This window comes from Limanda limanda, chromosome 4 (genome assembly GCF_963576545.1).
Source record: "Limanda limanda chromosome 4, fLimLim1.1, whole genome shotgun sequence".
In the NCBI taxonomy this organism is placed as follows: Eukaryota; Metazoa; Chordata; class Actinopteri; order Pleuronectiformes; family Pleuronectidae; genus Limanda; species Limanda limanda.
The window spans coordinates 3,887,084-3,902,760 of record NC_083639.1 but is presented as its reverse complement, the minus strand read 5'-3'; the positions used below and the strand labels follow the sequence as shown (position 1 = coordinate 3,902,760).

The 15,677-nt window shown below is 42.4% G+C and overlaps 1 protein-coding gene across 1 annotated transcript in view; it reads left to right on the top strand.

Annotated features, from left to right (window-relative positions):
• The window catches only part of bsnb (bassoon (presynaptic cytomatrix protein) b), a 58,473-nt gene that overhangs the window by 6,273 nt on the left and 36,523 nt on the right, over window positions 1-15,677 (top strand). The window contains exons 3-4 of the mRNA XM_061069145.1: window positions 12,328-12,880; window positions 13,043-13,260. Of these exons, the coding sequence (XP_060925128.1) occupies window positions 12,328-12,880; window positions 13,043-13,260 (771 nt within the window). The remainder of the gene's footprint in view (window positions 1-12,327; window positions 12,881-13,042; window positions 13,261-15,677) is intronic.

Sequence of the window (15,677 nt, the reverse complement as noted above, 5' to 3'; positions counted from 1 at the left end):
CATGCAGATTGATGTTGAATTGTGACAGCCTTCCAATTATAAGATATGCACTTGCTTTCCTGCCAGCTGTGTCACAGCTCTATCTACAGTACCAGAGCAGGTGAAAGAAAGACACAATATCAGTGAATACAGGACTTAACATCTGCAGAGCTTTAATGGAATATGTCAACAGGAATTCACAGACTCTTACAGTGAGTGTGCATTTTTTTTATTTTTAATCAAAGTGGGTGATTCAGGTGCTACATTGGCACTGAGGTTAATATTTCTCATTGACATTTTTGAGTAATGCTGGTGCTGACTATTATTTCTGCCTTGGCTGTGAATGGCTCTCAGGCTGAGCTGCATTAACTGAGCTGAGTCAGGATGTGAATTAGTCACATAGTTATGAACTTCTAGTTTTTGCCGTTTGTTCACTCAGACTGATGGAAGTGTTCAATGATCTTTCATCCCCAAAGACCTGGTTATCACTCTTATTCTTTGCCGAAGTGCTCGCTAATTTATTGGTCACTTCCTGTTTGCTGTCATGAGTCTCAGGCCCTTATCTAGGGCTGGTGCTGTTCCTTTAAAGCAGCAGGGTGAGGTATCGCTGTGTGTCCCTCCTCTCGGACGGGAACAACCGACCAGAACTGCTGCTCCCAAACAAAAGCTTTTTATAACACCGCCACACATTTCAACATCATTCACAATCTAAACACTCATTACTGTTAACAGGTAGCTGAGGAAGCCTATTGCTATTCATCTTAAAATAAATCACATGCCTAATTTGAATTAGGCTACGCTTCACTGTTACTGTGAGTCAAGTGCGGCTGTTTCATCCGTCACAAAGTTTCACATCAACTCCAGTGAGTCATGTTGCAAAGTGCAACCAAGATGGGATGCCAGCTGACCTACAGGTTATCAGAGTAACTGCAGGCCGGGCAAACTCAAGTATGTAGGGGTACGTGCTTGGTTTCTTACCTCCATGCAAAGGTGTAGACTAATGAGTTTGCATTATCCTTGCTTGTGCACCTGTGTTCATGAATGCAGGAGAGGCACAGCAGGTTGGAAAGAGGAAGCTTTAGGAAATGGAAGAACTAGAAAGAAAAGTGTGGAAACAAAGTAAAGAACAGATCCTGGCAGCGGGCGAAGGAGATCTTGGCAGTAAAAAGAACAGTGGAGGTGGATATATTTTAACTCAGCCTTGGTGAGCTTGTCAGATGTTGACAGGGAGAGAGAGAGACGAGGACACAGAGGGAAAAACTGCTCAGCCTCTGGAGACCTGAAGATTTACCCCCCTAACCTACTTAGCATGGATTGGGCCTTCTGCCTCACTGCAGCGTATCTAAAGCAGCCTTATCACTCCCTCTGAAACTGATGATGACCACACGCCGTTGCAGATCAAGGTGATGATAACGCCGATGATGACTGGAATAACGATTACAGTGATGGCGAGGACGGAGCAGGAAAGACAGACAGCTGTGGCAAGAAAGTTGAAATGGAAAGTTTTACCCAAGTGGAAACCGGGAGGATGATTTAAAGATATACAAGTTTAAACCAAGATCTCAGTGTTTCATCTAATAACAAAAAATATATTTTTAATATTACATTTTCTCAAAGGGGCAGTCACTGATCCATTGCAGTTCCAGTGTTCCTCTCTGTTTACAATTCATTTACACACACTGATTGATCTCACCCAGATTACAGGGATAATATGAGCAAAACCTGTTATTGAAGAGGATTTCCAAACAAACAACAGAGACAAGTCAGTGCTGATGAAAGTGTTTATAACCGGGAGCGAATCCATATTTCGATCCGTCTCCTAATTACAGAAATCTCTGAATAATTCTCACATATCTTAAGAACTCTTTATCTTATTGGCCTCACAGTTGGTATTTGCTCTGTTAAGAGCCAAAGGAAGTGCAGTGTTGAATTTGGTGGGATTTGGAAATGTGACACATTCAATATTTATAATATTTGGATAAACAGACGATCAGTGCTCTATAGCAGCGGCAGTTGGGATTTATCAACATAACCGACAGGCAACAATGACCACAGCAACTGATTCTGCCATTTAAGGTTCTGTTAATTTGGCTCTTGACTGTGACCAGTGCAGCCTTCGTTCATACATAAACAAAGCAGAGAAGAGGAAACAACGCATAAGCCAACAAACACCATTATACATTTTATTTTACAGCACTTTTATACTTGGAAACACATTTTACAAAAAGAGGGAGAGAACACACGCACAATGACTCAATTTCAGAAACAAGTAGACAATATTCCAACAGATGGTAGACGGGCCTCAGTGCTACAGCGTCTCTGTCTCCATGATGTCGCCACTGTAGTGTGATGTCAGACAACTGCTTCTCTGTGAAGTCGGGGTAGATACAATTTCTGCGAGTTCACAAGTCGGAACTCGAGGGGAGTTCCATTGCACTTCTTCAAGTAGAAAGTGGGAAAGTGCCAACATCCGAGTTGTCTGGAACGCAGCATTAGAACAGGCACTGCAATAGTAGTTTTTCTTTCATTGACAAAAAAAAACAGCTATTAGTAGTCAAATTTCTCACAGTAGTAAACTACTGTTCATGTAGGATTGTTTGAGAGATGATCATTTTTTATGTATAATAATACATAATGGGACAGCAATTTAGAGAGATGCAAACAGTGAGCCACAGATGGGTGTTGAATGCCACAGTCTGTTACAAGGCTGTCAATCAAGCAGAGAAGGCGAGGATTATTCCGAGATGCAGGTTAAGAATAGAGATGTGTTTGAGGCAATTATACATGTGAGCACATTCCAAATGTCACGGTTTCATAACCGTAAGAACAGTAGAAACTACGATATCTAATGGTGTCTTGCATCTCGCGAGTCATTTGAATGTGCGCTGTATCGTGAAATTTCCTCTTGTGAGTCACGTCTTGTGTGTGCGCTAGTTTGTGTGTAAGAGACACTTAACTGAAACGTTAGTTGAGAAGAGGGAACTGACGTAACTGCTTTATTTCCACCAACGCTGACCATAAAACTGGTCACAGCGAGAGGAGGAATCCTTTTTGCCACTAAGATAAGAAAGCACTGCTTGGCGTTTGGATAAGAAGTAATTAAGCATGTGTTTGATTTAAAAATCTTGTGATGACAAGAGTCAGAGAAACGAGACAGAGGGGAAGACGGCCACTAAAACACAGACACCGCCACACATCTATGCCCTCTCCGACACTTCTCCCACCATCATACATTGGAACATCTGCTTTATAATTGGTCCAATTTCTATTTATAGATCCTACCCTCCTTCTGTCTGCAGTGATGGCCTGGTCCTGAGGAGCCACAGCTAAGCGAGAGAAAGAGAGGGAGGAGAAGGAGATGTGTGGTTGCAGGGGGAGACAGGAAAAAAGTCGAGAGGAGCAGAGAGAAAAGCATCATCATAAATTAACCATGATAGTGAGAGTGTTCACTCTGACGCTCTGCAACACTGCATTGATTCAGGGCCGCAGTACACAGGCAGCTTGGTGCGCTTCTCCAGTAATGAAGGCATCAGCCAGAACACTCAGGAGATGGGTTTGAAATGTTTTCTGAGGAAGTTGGAAAATTATTACTTTTTATTGCTTTTGAGTTCTCATTACGACCTTTACGGCTTATTTATGGTAAAGGTTATGTAGATGATATTCAATATATTTCCTCTAGATGTCGCTCTAGTACCAGAAAATCGGACCCCCAATAAACACTTCGTTGCAAATACCCCTAGCCTCGTAGGCTGCAGGTCACTTATACAGTCGCTGGATGTTGCGAAGCTCAGTGAAAGCAGCAGCTAAACGCATAACCAGAAACCACAAACCATGTGAACGGGAGCACAAAAAACTAAACAAAATAGAAAAAACAATAGTCACGCTAGCTGCTGTGAAGAAGGGATGTGTCACGTCTTACTCACAGGTTGTTTTTTCTCTAACTGTCTGATCCTCCGAGTGAGCTGCCTTGCTTGGTTAATATTTGTTTCTAAAACGTGAAGAAACTACGTCAAAATATCTCGGATATGAAAACTGCCATGTTGCGCCGAGGACGTGATGTTGAGCCAGATGCGTTAGCAAGATCATGCTGATACATTTGCTAAACCAATCACAAGCCAGTTTCTGTTTCTGTCAATCATGATGTTTCACACAGTTTTCACAGAATCAAATCCCATCCGGTAACATGGAGGAGGTTGGGTGTATGACCTAGCCACCAGGAGGCGATGAAGATGCTGTAGCTACACTGTGGGGGAGCAGTTACATCATCCATCTTAATGCAGTCTATGGTGTAACCCATGTACTATATAGCAATAAGGTGTTGTTTCTGGTTTAAGTTGATAGGTGTGTTTAAACAGAGTGTGTGCTCTGAAAAATGTCACACTGCAGAAAAGGGGCAGATATTAGCTTGTCCTCCTGGCCTCCAAAACAAAGAACAGAGAAGCTCAGCTCACGGACACACACACAGCGAGTGTGACCTCGTCTGCTCAGGACGCCATTTACTCCACTACATCTTTTAGATGAAGAAAATAGTTGTTGGCTGCTATATCAATGTTTAAAATCTCTTTTATATAACCCTTAACCAACAATCCCACAAGCTTGGGAAAACGGAGGAGCACTTTTAACAGATGGCTCCCACACAAAAGACTGTGAAGAAGCATTCCATAAATCTCCTCCTACCCGTCCAAAATAAATCAAGTAGGTGGCCACAGCTGACAAGTGCACTAGATAGATTTAGCAAACAAACCAAGAACAGCGATATCTATTTGGAAATTTACAGCTGAGATTTGACAAAATTGTATTTCAATAGTGTGGATACTTTAATTTATAATTCTATTAGAAATAGATGAAAGTTGCCACCTCTGATAGTTGTATTGTCAATTATCTCACAGTTCCTCTCAGCTTTACAAGGTATTTGACCATCTTTCTTATAGAGACTAACTACACAAGGAAGGCGAGGATGATTTGGAAAAGGTGAAACTAATTGGTGCAGGGCAGGCGACCACAATGGCAGGAGACAGAGGAAAGAAGTGAAGTAACAGAGACATAAGGGATGGCATTTCAAAATAAAATGCATTGCACACATTACATCAGTTGTAGACAGCAGATATCAGAGCCAAGACAACTCAAGGTGAACGTTTCGATGCATTTTGGTCAATTTGTTCTCCCTTTAAGGATAAATGTAGAACTTTGAGTGTAACTTCCAGAAATAGTTTTCCCCTACTGGTCCTTTCTTCTGTGACTAGTAGCTGGAATGAGTCACTCTGATGTCCAGTCAGTTGAATAATGTATCAGCCCCCTCTGCGTGTAGAAACTGCACATGTACAGCTGTGGAATACACAGTTATGGTAAAACACCATCCTCCATATTGGGGCTTTACTGTTTTTAATCCCAAGGCCCAAGCTGCTACAAAAACAATAACCTGGGAGAACAAGCTGTCCTCGGTGTCAGGTGTGGAAACGTTCTGTCACTTTGTCAGAGTGCACTTGAAGGCAGCTTTGTAGGTTGTGAATGTGTCATGTTGGCCACACTAATGATGTGGATTGGACTTTAATTAACATATGATCTTCAGCGGTTTACTGACACTAAGAGCTCCTTGATTTCTTCCTGTATTCATATTATTTGTCATAGTGTCCAGGCCTTTGTCATTTCTTTTTCTGAAGGATAAATATTAGCTAAATAAAAATTAAATTAAATATACAGCAAACTGTTGCGACCATATTAGCGAGGGATAAGTCCATTATACCTCAAGGGAAGCAAGAGCCTACTTCCTAATCCTCTCAAATTAATTCAAATATTTAGCATCACACATCCCTAATCCCCGTCTAACTTTGTCTAACGTTCAGATCCTGGGAGTGTTTTTATTTTTTCATGGATCCCACTCTCATAATGACTTCAGCATCATGTGCTCCATGTGAAGGTACACGTGAGCAGAGAATGACGTCGGACCCTCACGGGCGATCTTGTAAAACTTTAAGTAGTGAGTCATGATGTGATCTCGTGATTTCTCCCTCGTTTTGCGCATAGGGTTTTGAGGCAGTGAAAGTTTTCTTTAATATTTCAAATTCTAGTTCAGACCCCATGAGGTGGAACAATTTGGGAAAGTCCTACTAACTCTTCTTCTCAACTTTTGTTTTCAGATATTTATAGAAAACTGAATTGGATCTGCTCTTTAGAGGCTGAGGTGTGTGTCGGTCTAGTGGGTGCTCGAAAATTGTGACGAAAATGAATAAATTAAAAAACGTATCCTTATTTTGTTTAGTGATGGGGTTTGGAGAAAAGGAAGCTTAAGTTGTATATCTTTATTATAGAATTTAGAGTAAAAGTAAAATATTTGATGATTTAAACTCTAAAAACATGCACACAGTGTTGTCAATACCAGAGGTCCGACTTCTTAGATGACACCCAATGATTTGGAGATGATCTGACTCGCTATGACAGATACCAGTGTGTGGCTGACAGTGTTTTACACAGTGCACTAAACTGTTTTCACACACAGGGACTTTAAGGACCAACAGTCTGAACTGGGTCAGAAATCCAGCTGAGACTCTACGGCAGAATTTTGCATATACCAAAATATTTTGCAGTGAGGACTGCCAGAAACTAAATCTGGGACACCGGTTTAATTATTGCCCCATAAATCACCACATTTAAAGTCTCAGCTCACTATAGAGGCCTGAGCTCTCCTGCAAAGAATAGTAAGAATCATCACATTTTGTCCGTGCCAAACTACAGGCCCATATGTTCATCTTTACTCCATTTATCTAACTTAGCTTCTGCAAGAAAGACATTACAAGCTCACACAGCAACAACATGGTGATTGTGACATTTATTTTGTATGCAAGTCAAGTCAACCTTACTGTAAATAGCTCACATTGTTTGTCAGCATCATTATTACACTCTGGCATTGTCTTAAATTGGATAAGTCAGTAAACTTACTACTGTCACAAAATAATTTCAGACATAGGAGGGTTGTACCAAATCAAACAAGACCACTGTGCACTCACCACAAATGACTATATAACATTTACTGGCTGCTTTTCTGAGCTGACCTGAAAAATGTTCATTTTAGATTCTTGTATGTGTATCCTTTGTTATCCAACATGGAAATTACTTTTAAGCCGTTCTGTTGAAGTGATGCGTGATTCTAAAGCGCTGGATGTCTTGTCGGTTGACGGCGTCATTACCATAGCGGTTCGTCACCAGGGCACAATGATTCCTGGATATAGGCTGGGCAGATAAGGATCCATCCGTTGGAGCCTTTGTTTCTCAGGAATGAAAGGAGCCTTTAAAATGGGACAGCCTATTTGGGCAGCTGTGAATTGAATTTGAGACTAAGAAAAACAGCACAAAATTAATCCTGAAACATAACATTTTACAGGGATATGGTTTCAACTGATATCATGCACTACCCCTCTGTATTCATTTCCAGCATCTTTAGTGACGCCACGACCCCCTGCTGAGCCTCACACTGCAGCAGCACACCTGGTGAGAGACATTCACAAAGCAGCATGAATCTTCCAAATAATCTCCCCAAAAACCACTTACTTGGTTCTGATGAGCCTCTATGCTTCCATGCTTGGCAACATTTCGGAGTAAAACAGATGTGTTATATTGTGTAGTGGTGTGTGGAGCTGACGGTGTTTGAGTTGAGGAGAGGCAGAGAGAGAGAGAGTAATTGACAGACAGAGAAAACAGAGGTACTGGGAGGAATTTCAATGTCTGTTTGGTTCTATTTGTAAGAAATTGATAAACCGTTGCATTCCAAGCATCCTGATCCCCAAACTGCAGCGCTCAGCTGCTGTGCGTACTGCATGATGATACTGCATTGTGATCTCCGAGACACAGCTCCTCTCTTAGACTTCTCTCGTGTTCGGCTGAAGTTTGACTCTGTGTCTCTGAGCGTGTTCCTCACCCAGCTTTCCTGGGAATGATGGACTGCATGATGTCTCACACCTGTCAAAAAGTGCACACTGCAGGAGGAAAGGAGGAACACTTTGTTCACCTGTGTGATGTATGCAGTGTTACATCTTCTATCGTGTGTGAGAGAGAGAGAGAGAATGTGTGTGTGTGTGTGTGTGTGTGTGTGTGTGTGTGTGTGTGTGTGTGTGTGTGTGTCCTTAGCTGTCATTTTTTCCATCTACACTTTAAAATTGTGAGTTGTGATCCTGAGTTAAGAGAGGGGCATTTTATGTATAATGTTTTGTTGGTGATGGGGCCTCTGGTGTAGACAGTAGACACCGTACACAATTTACAGTCGGATGTAAATGTTTCTCCACACAGAGCACAATCTGTGAATTTTTTTACGGTGTTTTAGGTCTTGATTTAATTTTGACTAATCTCTGTCTGCATAAGAATTCAGGTTAATTAAAGGGCCAATGTCTGATGCCTTTTGGTCAATATGTTCTGGCTCTGTTGCTCTCCACATGGACTGTTTACCTGCGGGCAACCAAAGCCTGCTCAAACATGATGGGCCAAAACAAAAACTAGACTACTAGTTGATTAAAAAAATGCATAAAGTATTATCTTGTTAAAGTTTCCCAAATGTCTAATGACAATTTTTGGGGATTTTAGAATGTGATGGTGTAAACAAAACTAAAATGATTAAAACAAGACATTTGGAGACCTCAGTTTAGGCTTTAGGAATCTGTGAGTGCAATAGATTTGCATTATCTGACATTTAAAGACCAAACAATCAAAGGATTAATTGAGAAAACAATCAGCACATTCACTGATAATTAAAAATAATCCTATCTAGTTTCAAATCAGCATATAATCCAAATGTATGTGTTTTGAAAGGATGCTTCGCTCTCATTATTTGATCCATATCCAAGTCTCTGTGGGTTCTTGCTTCTAAAATCTTCTATTTTTGGCACCGAGTCGTTCTTCTTAGATCCTCAGCGCTCGAGCATCCTGTTGGCAAATGCTGAGTTCTCACATGACTGTGGGATCTGGTCCCAGCTCATGACCTTTGATGTGCATCATACAATTGTTTACACTTGTGCACACATATGTATATATTTGTGTTTATGTGTGTATATATATATATAAACCACATCAAAGATCATCATCCAAAGCAAAGACAGGAGGATAAAAAATGTGTAGATGTAGAGGAGATGGAGAGGGAGCTTGAGGAGTGATGTGATGTGAGAGATGCAGATAAGAAGCGCAAATGAAGATGAGATGAAGAAGAACAAGATGGAGGGTTGCAACGAAGAACTGATGGAGAATGAGGGCAGGAGACAGAGAGCGTGCAGTGCACTTGTTTTTTGCTGATACAGATCAGATTTCATAGAGAACCACATGATTGCCTCATAACAAGGGGAGAGCAGAGAGGAATGAGATGGAGAGATGAGGCGGAGGAAAGCAGAGACATGATGGAATTGATAAATAGCTGCTTGTCCTCCCTGCAGCTGCTTTCTTTGTTTTTCTGCTTATTTCTTTTCCCCAGAGGTCTTGATATGATTATCCCAGCTGTAATTTGGAAAGAAGAAAATATCAAGGGCAATAACAATGATAGAAAGAGGAGTTCCCACTTATGAGTCTCTGATTGGTTAAGCGCTGTTCTGGTGCTGAGTCGCGTGAGTGTTGGCTCATTTCACCGTCCACGTTACTCAGACTGTCCCCAGGGTTCACCTCTGCCCTTGGCGTCTCAGTTTCCCCTGATTGACTGTGACGATCATGAAGTCATCGCTCCTCATACTGGCAGGGGGCCAGGCACTGGGCTGAGATGCTGCTGAAGCTGTCACCCCTGACTTACTGAATGACTGAGACACACTGTCAGGCAGGGGGAGTTGTTTCTGAACATTTCCCAGCAGCGCCGAGTGACATTTTGAATGACGGCATTAAGACACATGCACGAGAGATGGAACTCATTGTAATAACCTTTATTTAAGATGTGGTTTGGGTTTTATTTACAGAATGTTTGATTTTTCTACTCAACTTCTATATATTTCGTTGTATTAGTTTTTGTTCTTTTTATCTAATGTTATTCATATCAAAGTTTATGGTTACACTTTAAAACACCAAGCCTCCATAACATTCATTTGGGTTTAGATGACGATTCGCTGGCGGCATCAGCGTTGGTTTATTAAAAAGGCTGAGAGACACTGTTCCACTGTCCTGTGTGGTTAAAAACGAAAATATGCCATCATAGAAATTAACATTTCTGAACACATACACCTCCACCGAGGATATGCTCAGGTGTGACCTTTAAATAGTAATTATGTCACATTACTGTGGCTGTGGCTCAGGAGGTAGAGTGGGTCATCCACTAACCACAAGGTCTGCTGTTCAATCCCATTATGTGTGCCAAAGTGTACTTGGGCTAACGGCATACTGGAAATCAAATTGCCCCTGATGACTGTGCCGGGAGTGTATTTTGTAGGTAGAGAAACTGTCACATGGATGTGTGTGGATGGGTGAAGGGTAAAGTCTGTACTGTAAAGCGGTCCTGAAGACTAGAAGAGCACTATATAAATGTATACTGTCCATTCAACAGTGCAAGAATGATTGAAATATTTAGGCAGTTTGAATATACACTTTAACACACTAAGCAACCATCCAATAGCAGGTAGTCAGCTGTCTTGGCGAGAGGAAGTCTCTAATCTGCGTGATGATTGGTCAAACCAGTGAGCACAAAGCCAGACCAGTTCAGTTCTGTAGGCAGTGACTGTGAAGTTTGGAACCAGGTCACTGTGCCTCTGACTGAACCAGCGCAGTCTGATATGTGCTGACAGGATATGATCATCACACAGTCCATTTTTACCCCACTGCATCAAGGACTTCCACCACTGGAGGCCAGAGAAATTAGCTTGGTGCTTGACCTCTGCATCATTACCAACTGAATATGAATTTATTTGAGCGGTTCAAATGGCAAATAATTATTGATGAATAATGAAAAGTGACAAAGTGACTCTACAATCTGATTATTAAGCCACGGATTCGGTTAAGTTTCTCTTTAAACATACTTTGTTGTTATAAGGAACATGTGGCCACTTATAGCCATGTGCCGTAACCAGGGCCTCCGTCTTACTTTCAGCCTTTCTATGTGACAATGTGGATCAGAAAATGGAGACAGAGCAGCAGGAGAATAGAGAGGAGGATGGTGGGAGTATTTTGCGAGGGAAGGGAGCGTGTTGTGTAATGAGAGGGAGAGTAAGAGCGAACCAAAATGGGCACACACAGAAGATGTGAGGGAAGATTACAAAACCATGGGGGGCCACTATTTATCGAAGAAGTCTCAAGTTCTTCCCATCTGTTTCATTTTCTACATGTTTGTTTGAGGGTAAATTATGTTTACCATTGATGCCTTTGTTGGAGGCATAAGGATGCTTAAATCCCTCCTCAATGAGATATTTAACATCATTCACAATTGTCGTTTGATTCAATCATTTTCCAAACCCAATTTTTTCTATTCAGATCAGGCTGGAGGCTATCCCAGTATGCATTGGATGAAGGGGGGGTGGGGAAGGGAGTAAGGGAAGGCTGCCAGTCTGCCACATAAACAGACCAACATGCTTATTTTCACACATAGGCAATTTAAAGGCTTTTAGTTCATCTCACTACGATCTCATTGGACAGTGTGAAGGAAGTGGAACATCCAGTAGAAAGAGAATGAAAGGAAAAGTCCACAATCAAGGCTCTGTATGTGATTCATCATATGAATACTTATTCTCAATTACAAGAGCCCTGTCAGTTAAATGACTTCAGCAGTTCATCAGTGAAGCATTTTTGCCACCAGAATCATTTTTCATTTTGGGAATTGCTTTGCCAAGAGTTATTCCAGATGACTGATACCAATCTTGTGTTTGCATCGTAGATATTAAACTTTGCATCAGCGCCCGGTTAGCTTAGCTTAGTAGCATACAGAATAGACAGTTAACCGCTAACCCTACCCGGTCTCTGTCCAAAGATAATAAATCCCCCAATCTTAAGGGATTGGTTTAGCTTTTAAACGCTCACTGAACGCCGGATATTTTCCAGAAATTTTCAGTAGGTGCTGCATGTGAGAGCAAAAATTTAAGAGTCTGAATTTGTCCTACTAGCCCCCTTGTGTACTGCTTCTATCCAGACTCCAACCCTGTCTGAACACTGAACATTTTCTTCTTGTTGTGAATGCGCCTGACCAGGACAATCTCCTGATGCATTTTTGGCAAATTCCGGGAATTTTCTGGACCCAATTCTGGAGTTCATGTCTGAAAACAGCGTTACAATAAACACTAAATTCCCAAGTTTAACTCCAATATTTTGAACTATTCCTTTAAATTCCACTCTCGATTTCTCCTAAATACATTGAGAATAAAAGCTGTGTGTGGCTTATACTCATTGTTTTTCATTTTTTCTTCACAGGTGCAAGAGTGGCTCTGTCTGAACTGTCAGATGCAGAGGGCGCTGGGGATGGACATGACCACACCGCGCTCCAAGAGTCAGCAACATATACACTCTCCTTCTCATCCAGCCAAACCAGAACTCAAACCCGTAGCTTCGAGTCAGCCTGCAACCCCGACACACGCCCCCCCTCAGTCCCAGCCTCCAGCATTGGCTCGCCCAGTGCCTGGCCCTATCATACAGACTGGTCCAGCTGGCCCGAGTCAGCATCAAGTTAGGCTCCCTCCAGGGGCAGTCCCTCTTCCTGGCATGGCAAAGGCCCCATCCCAGCCTGATCTGTCCCGCAACTCTCCTGCCCACCTTCCACAGCACCCCCGCCAGGACCAGACTCGCAGTGCGGGGAGCTCTCCTTCACGACAGCCCCCCCCTCCAGAGCAGACTTTTGGGAAGTTGTTTGGCTTTGGTGCATCTCTCCTTAACCAAGCCAGCACTCTCATATCTGAGACTACTCAACCCCAACCACAACCCCCCAAACCATCCCCCAAACCAGGAGGACCTCCTGGTCCTGGTCCTGGTCCTGGTCCTGGTCCTGGTCCTGGTCCTGGTCCTGGTCCTGGTCCTGGTCCTGGTCCTGGTCCTGGTCTTGGTCCTGATCATGGTCATGGTCCTGGTCCTAGTCCTAGTCCTGGTCCTGGTCCTGGCCCTGGTCCTGGTGCTGGGGCAAATAAACCCTCAGGACCTCAGGCTGCACAACAAGGGCCTCGTGCCCCTGCTCAGCAGCAACAACAGCATCCTGCTCCACAAGCCTCCAAGCCCAAAGCGTGTTGTCCTCTCTGCAAGACAAACCTCAACGTAGGCGACACAGCAGACCAACCCAACTACAACACCTGCACACAGTGCCACTCCCAAGTGTGCAACCTGTGTGGATTCAATCCCACCCCCCATCTAGTCGAGGTAAGTCTTTGATTTGATCTGTCTGGCTTTCAGTTGGGTTTAATAAAGCTTCATTTGTTGTGCAACAGCCTGGAGACCATGGATTTCCTAAATGAAATGATTCATTGATGTGTTTCTGTGAAAAATGCTGTGTCACTGTGCAGTTCAGTGGGTTTTGTTATTATCCATTTGTGGCTGCCTGGTCTTGGAGTGAATAAGTGCATTTTACAGAGATTTCTTATGTGCATAAATCAAGTATCTGACATCAGGGGCCAACATTTGCCTCTGTTTGCTCCGTCTCTGAGGTTCTTTATGATCCTCCTGTTGTATGTCTGCGGTGGTTCTATTGTTTGCTTGTGTCTTTTAAGAAACGTCCCATTGTTTTTCAGAGGGATTAACGCAGTTTTTCAAAAATATTTAATTCAAAGAAGTGGCTCAAAAGATGGCCCAGCAGGTTCTGGGTGAAGCCTGTACACACACACACACACACACACACACACACACACACACACACACACAGCTTTCTATAAGCCTGTGGGCAACTTGTCTTTCTCCTCTCACTGTTTCTTAGTCAGGGTCTGCTCTGCTCTGTCAGGGTCTTTCATGTAGCCAAGTCCAGGCTGTGACTCACCTCATCCATGTGCACTCTACCCTGGAGCTGCGTCCAAATATATAACCAAACTACAGGAAATGGAGCCTAATCAAGTTCAATTTAATGGATAATCTTAGTATTGATTTGTCACATCCAGGGGTCGGCAGAGGGTATATTCCTCCCTTAAGTGCTCCATTGTCATGGTGGGAATCCGGTTAGTAAGAACAGAGACTTGCAGTGACTTCCAGAGCCCAGCAATAACACAGTTTAATTATGCAAATCAAGTCCAATTGAATGATAGCAGTAATAACAGGCTTTCCACAGAGCGCTGGCTTTTTATGCACACGCCTCGTCTTCCCTGGCATCTGGTTGTCACAGGGGCTAGCACAGACCCTTCATAGATCGCTATGGAAACAGAGAGATAATTCGATTGGCAGATGTCCCTCTCATGTTTGGCTGCTGAGGTGCTGAGAGTCCACAACAACTTTTAAGACTGCTGTGTTGCTCTGTGGTCAAGAGAAACTCGGGTATCATTATTAGGTGTGATGTGTTTCTGCTCTGCTGTTCACACGTCGGCAGCTCAATCCAGCATAAAGTGCATTCATTCCAAACCTGTGAACAGTTCTTGTTGTCTTTCCATCAGAGCTGTCAGGTGGGTCGCTTCAGGATTGGTGGGAAACCTTTGGACATGGTGTGAGGCTTTGTACTTTGTATCCAGGTTTTTCAGCTTGGTCTCCACAGCCTGTTTGGCACATTCATCCTCCTAATCCTCTCCTGATGTCCTCAAACTTTTCTTGTCTCTCTGCGTCTGCTATTTCTTTTCCTGCTTATTGCAAACAGAATCATGATCATCTCTCCCTTTTCACATAGCGGATGCATGTGCATCATTTCTTCATATTCTTGATTAGGATGATAGAATGGAAGGTCCTTTGAGTTTCATCTCACAGGCCTAAGAAACTGAGTTGATATTGACTGAATGCTGATAATTAATGATAACGATAATTAATAATAATGATAGGTGATCATTTGATTTAATTGACTGTTTAACAAAATTTATGAAAACACCAAAATCAACAACACATCATATCTCAATAATTTCTGAAGCACCTACTGTATCCCGTGGGTGGTTTTCAGCCCATTTCATGTTTAAATTGACTGAAAATGTCAGTTACAAAATGAATCAGTGATATAGGCATAATTGTTTGCTGTTGCTCGTTCCACTCACAGAGTTGGTGCAGTATTTACAGCAGTGTGCGTGGGATCGACAAAATATTTAAATAAGGGACCTTGTTCTTCATAATGAAAGAAGAAGATGGTAATTCATGCGTTCTGAGTAGTTTCTGGGCACCAATGGATCGCAAATCTATGGGAAGCTATAGAAGCTATAAGAGGCTTTGGGTTTACAGACTCCACTATGGGATGGTGGAATTGGTATTTTAATTGACAATAAACCTAGAATTACTGCCTCTACCAACCAGTCAGCTTGCAGTTTACTTCAATTTCTCTCCAGACTTGTCTACATTATGTAGTAAGACTTTGGAGGAATTTGATATAAGGTGTTTAATGTATTTGCCTTATGTTAAGACTTTAGAGTGTTTGCCTTTGACCGATTTTACCTTATAAGATGTCATCACTTCACCATTTTATCTTTTTATTGTAATTGATGGGTGGATATTTTAGTTAAGGCCACACACACACACACACACACACACACACACACACACACACACACACACACCTTAACCACTCAATTCAAATCAGTTCATCCTTGAATCCAACTGAATATTTGTGCCATTTGAAAAGAAAATCCCTCAAGGTCGCAATAAGAAATCACTTTTTTTACCCA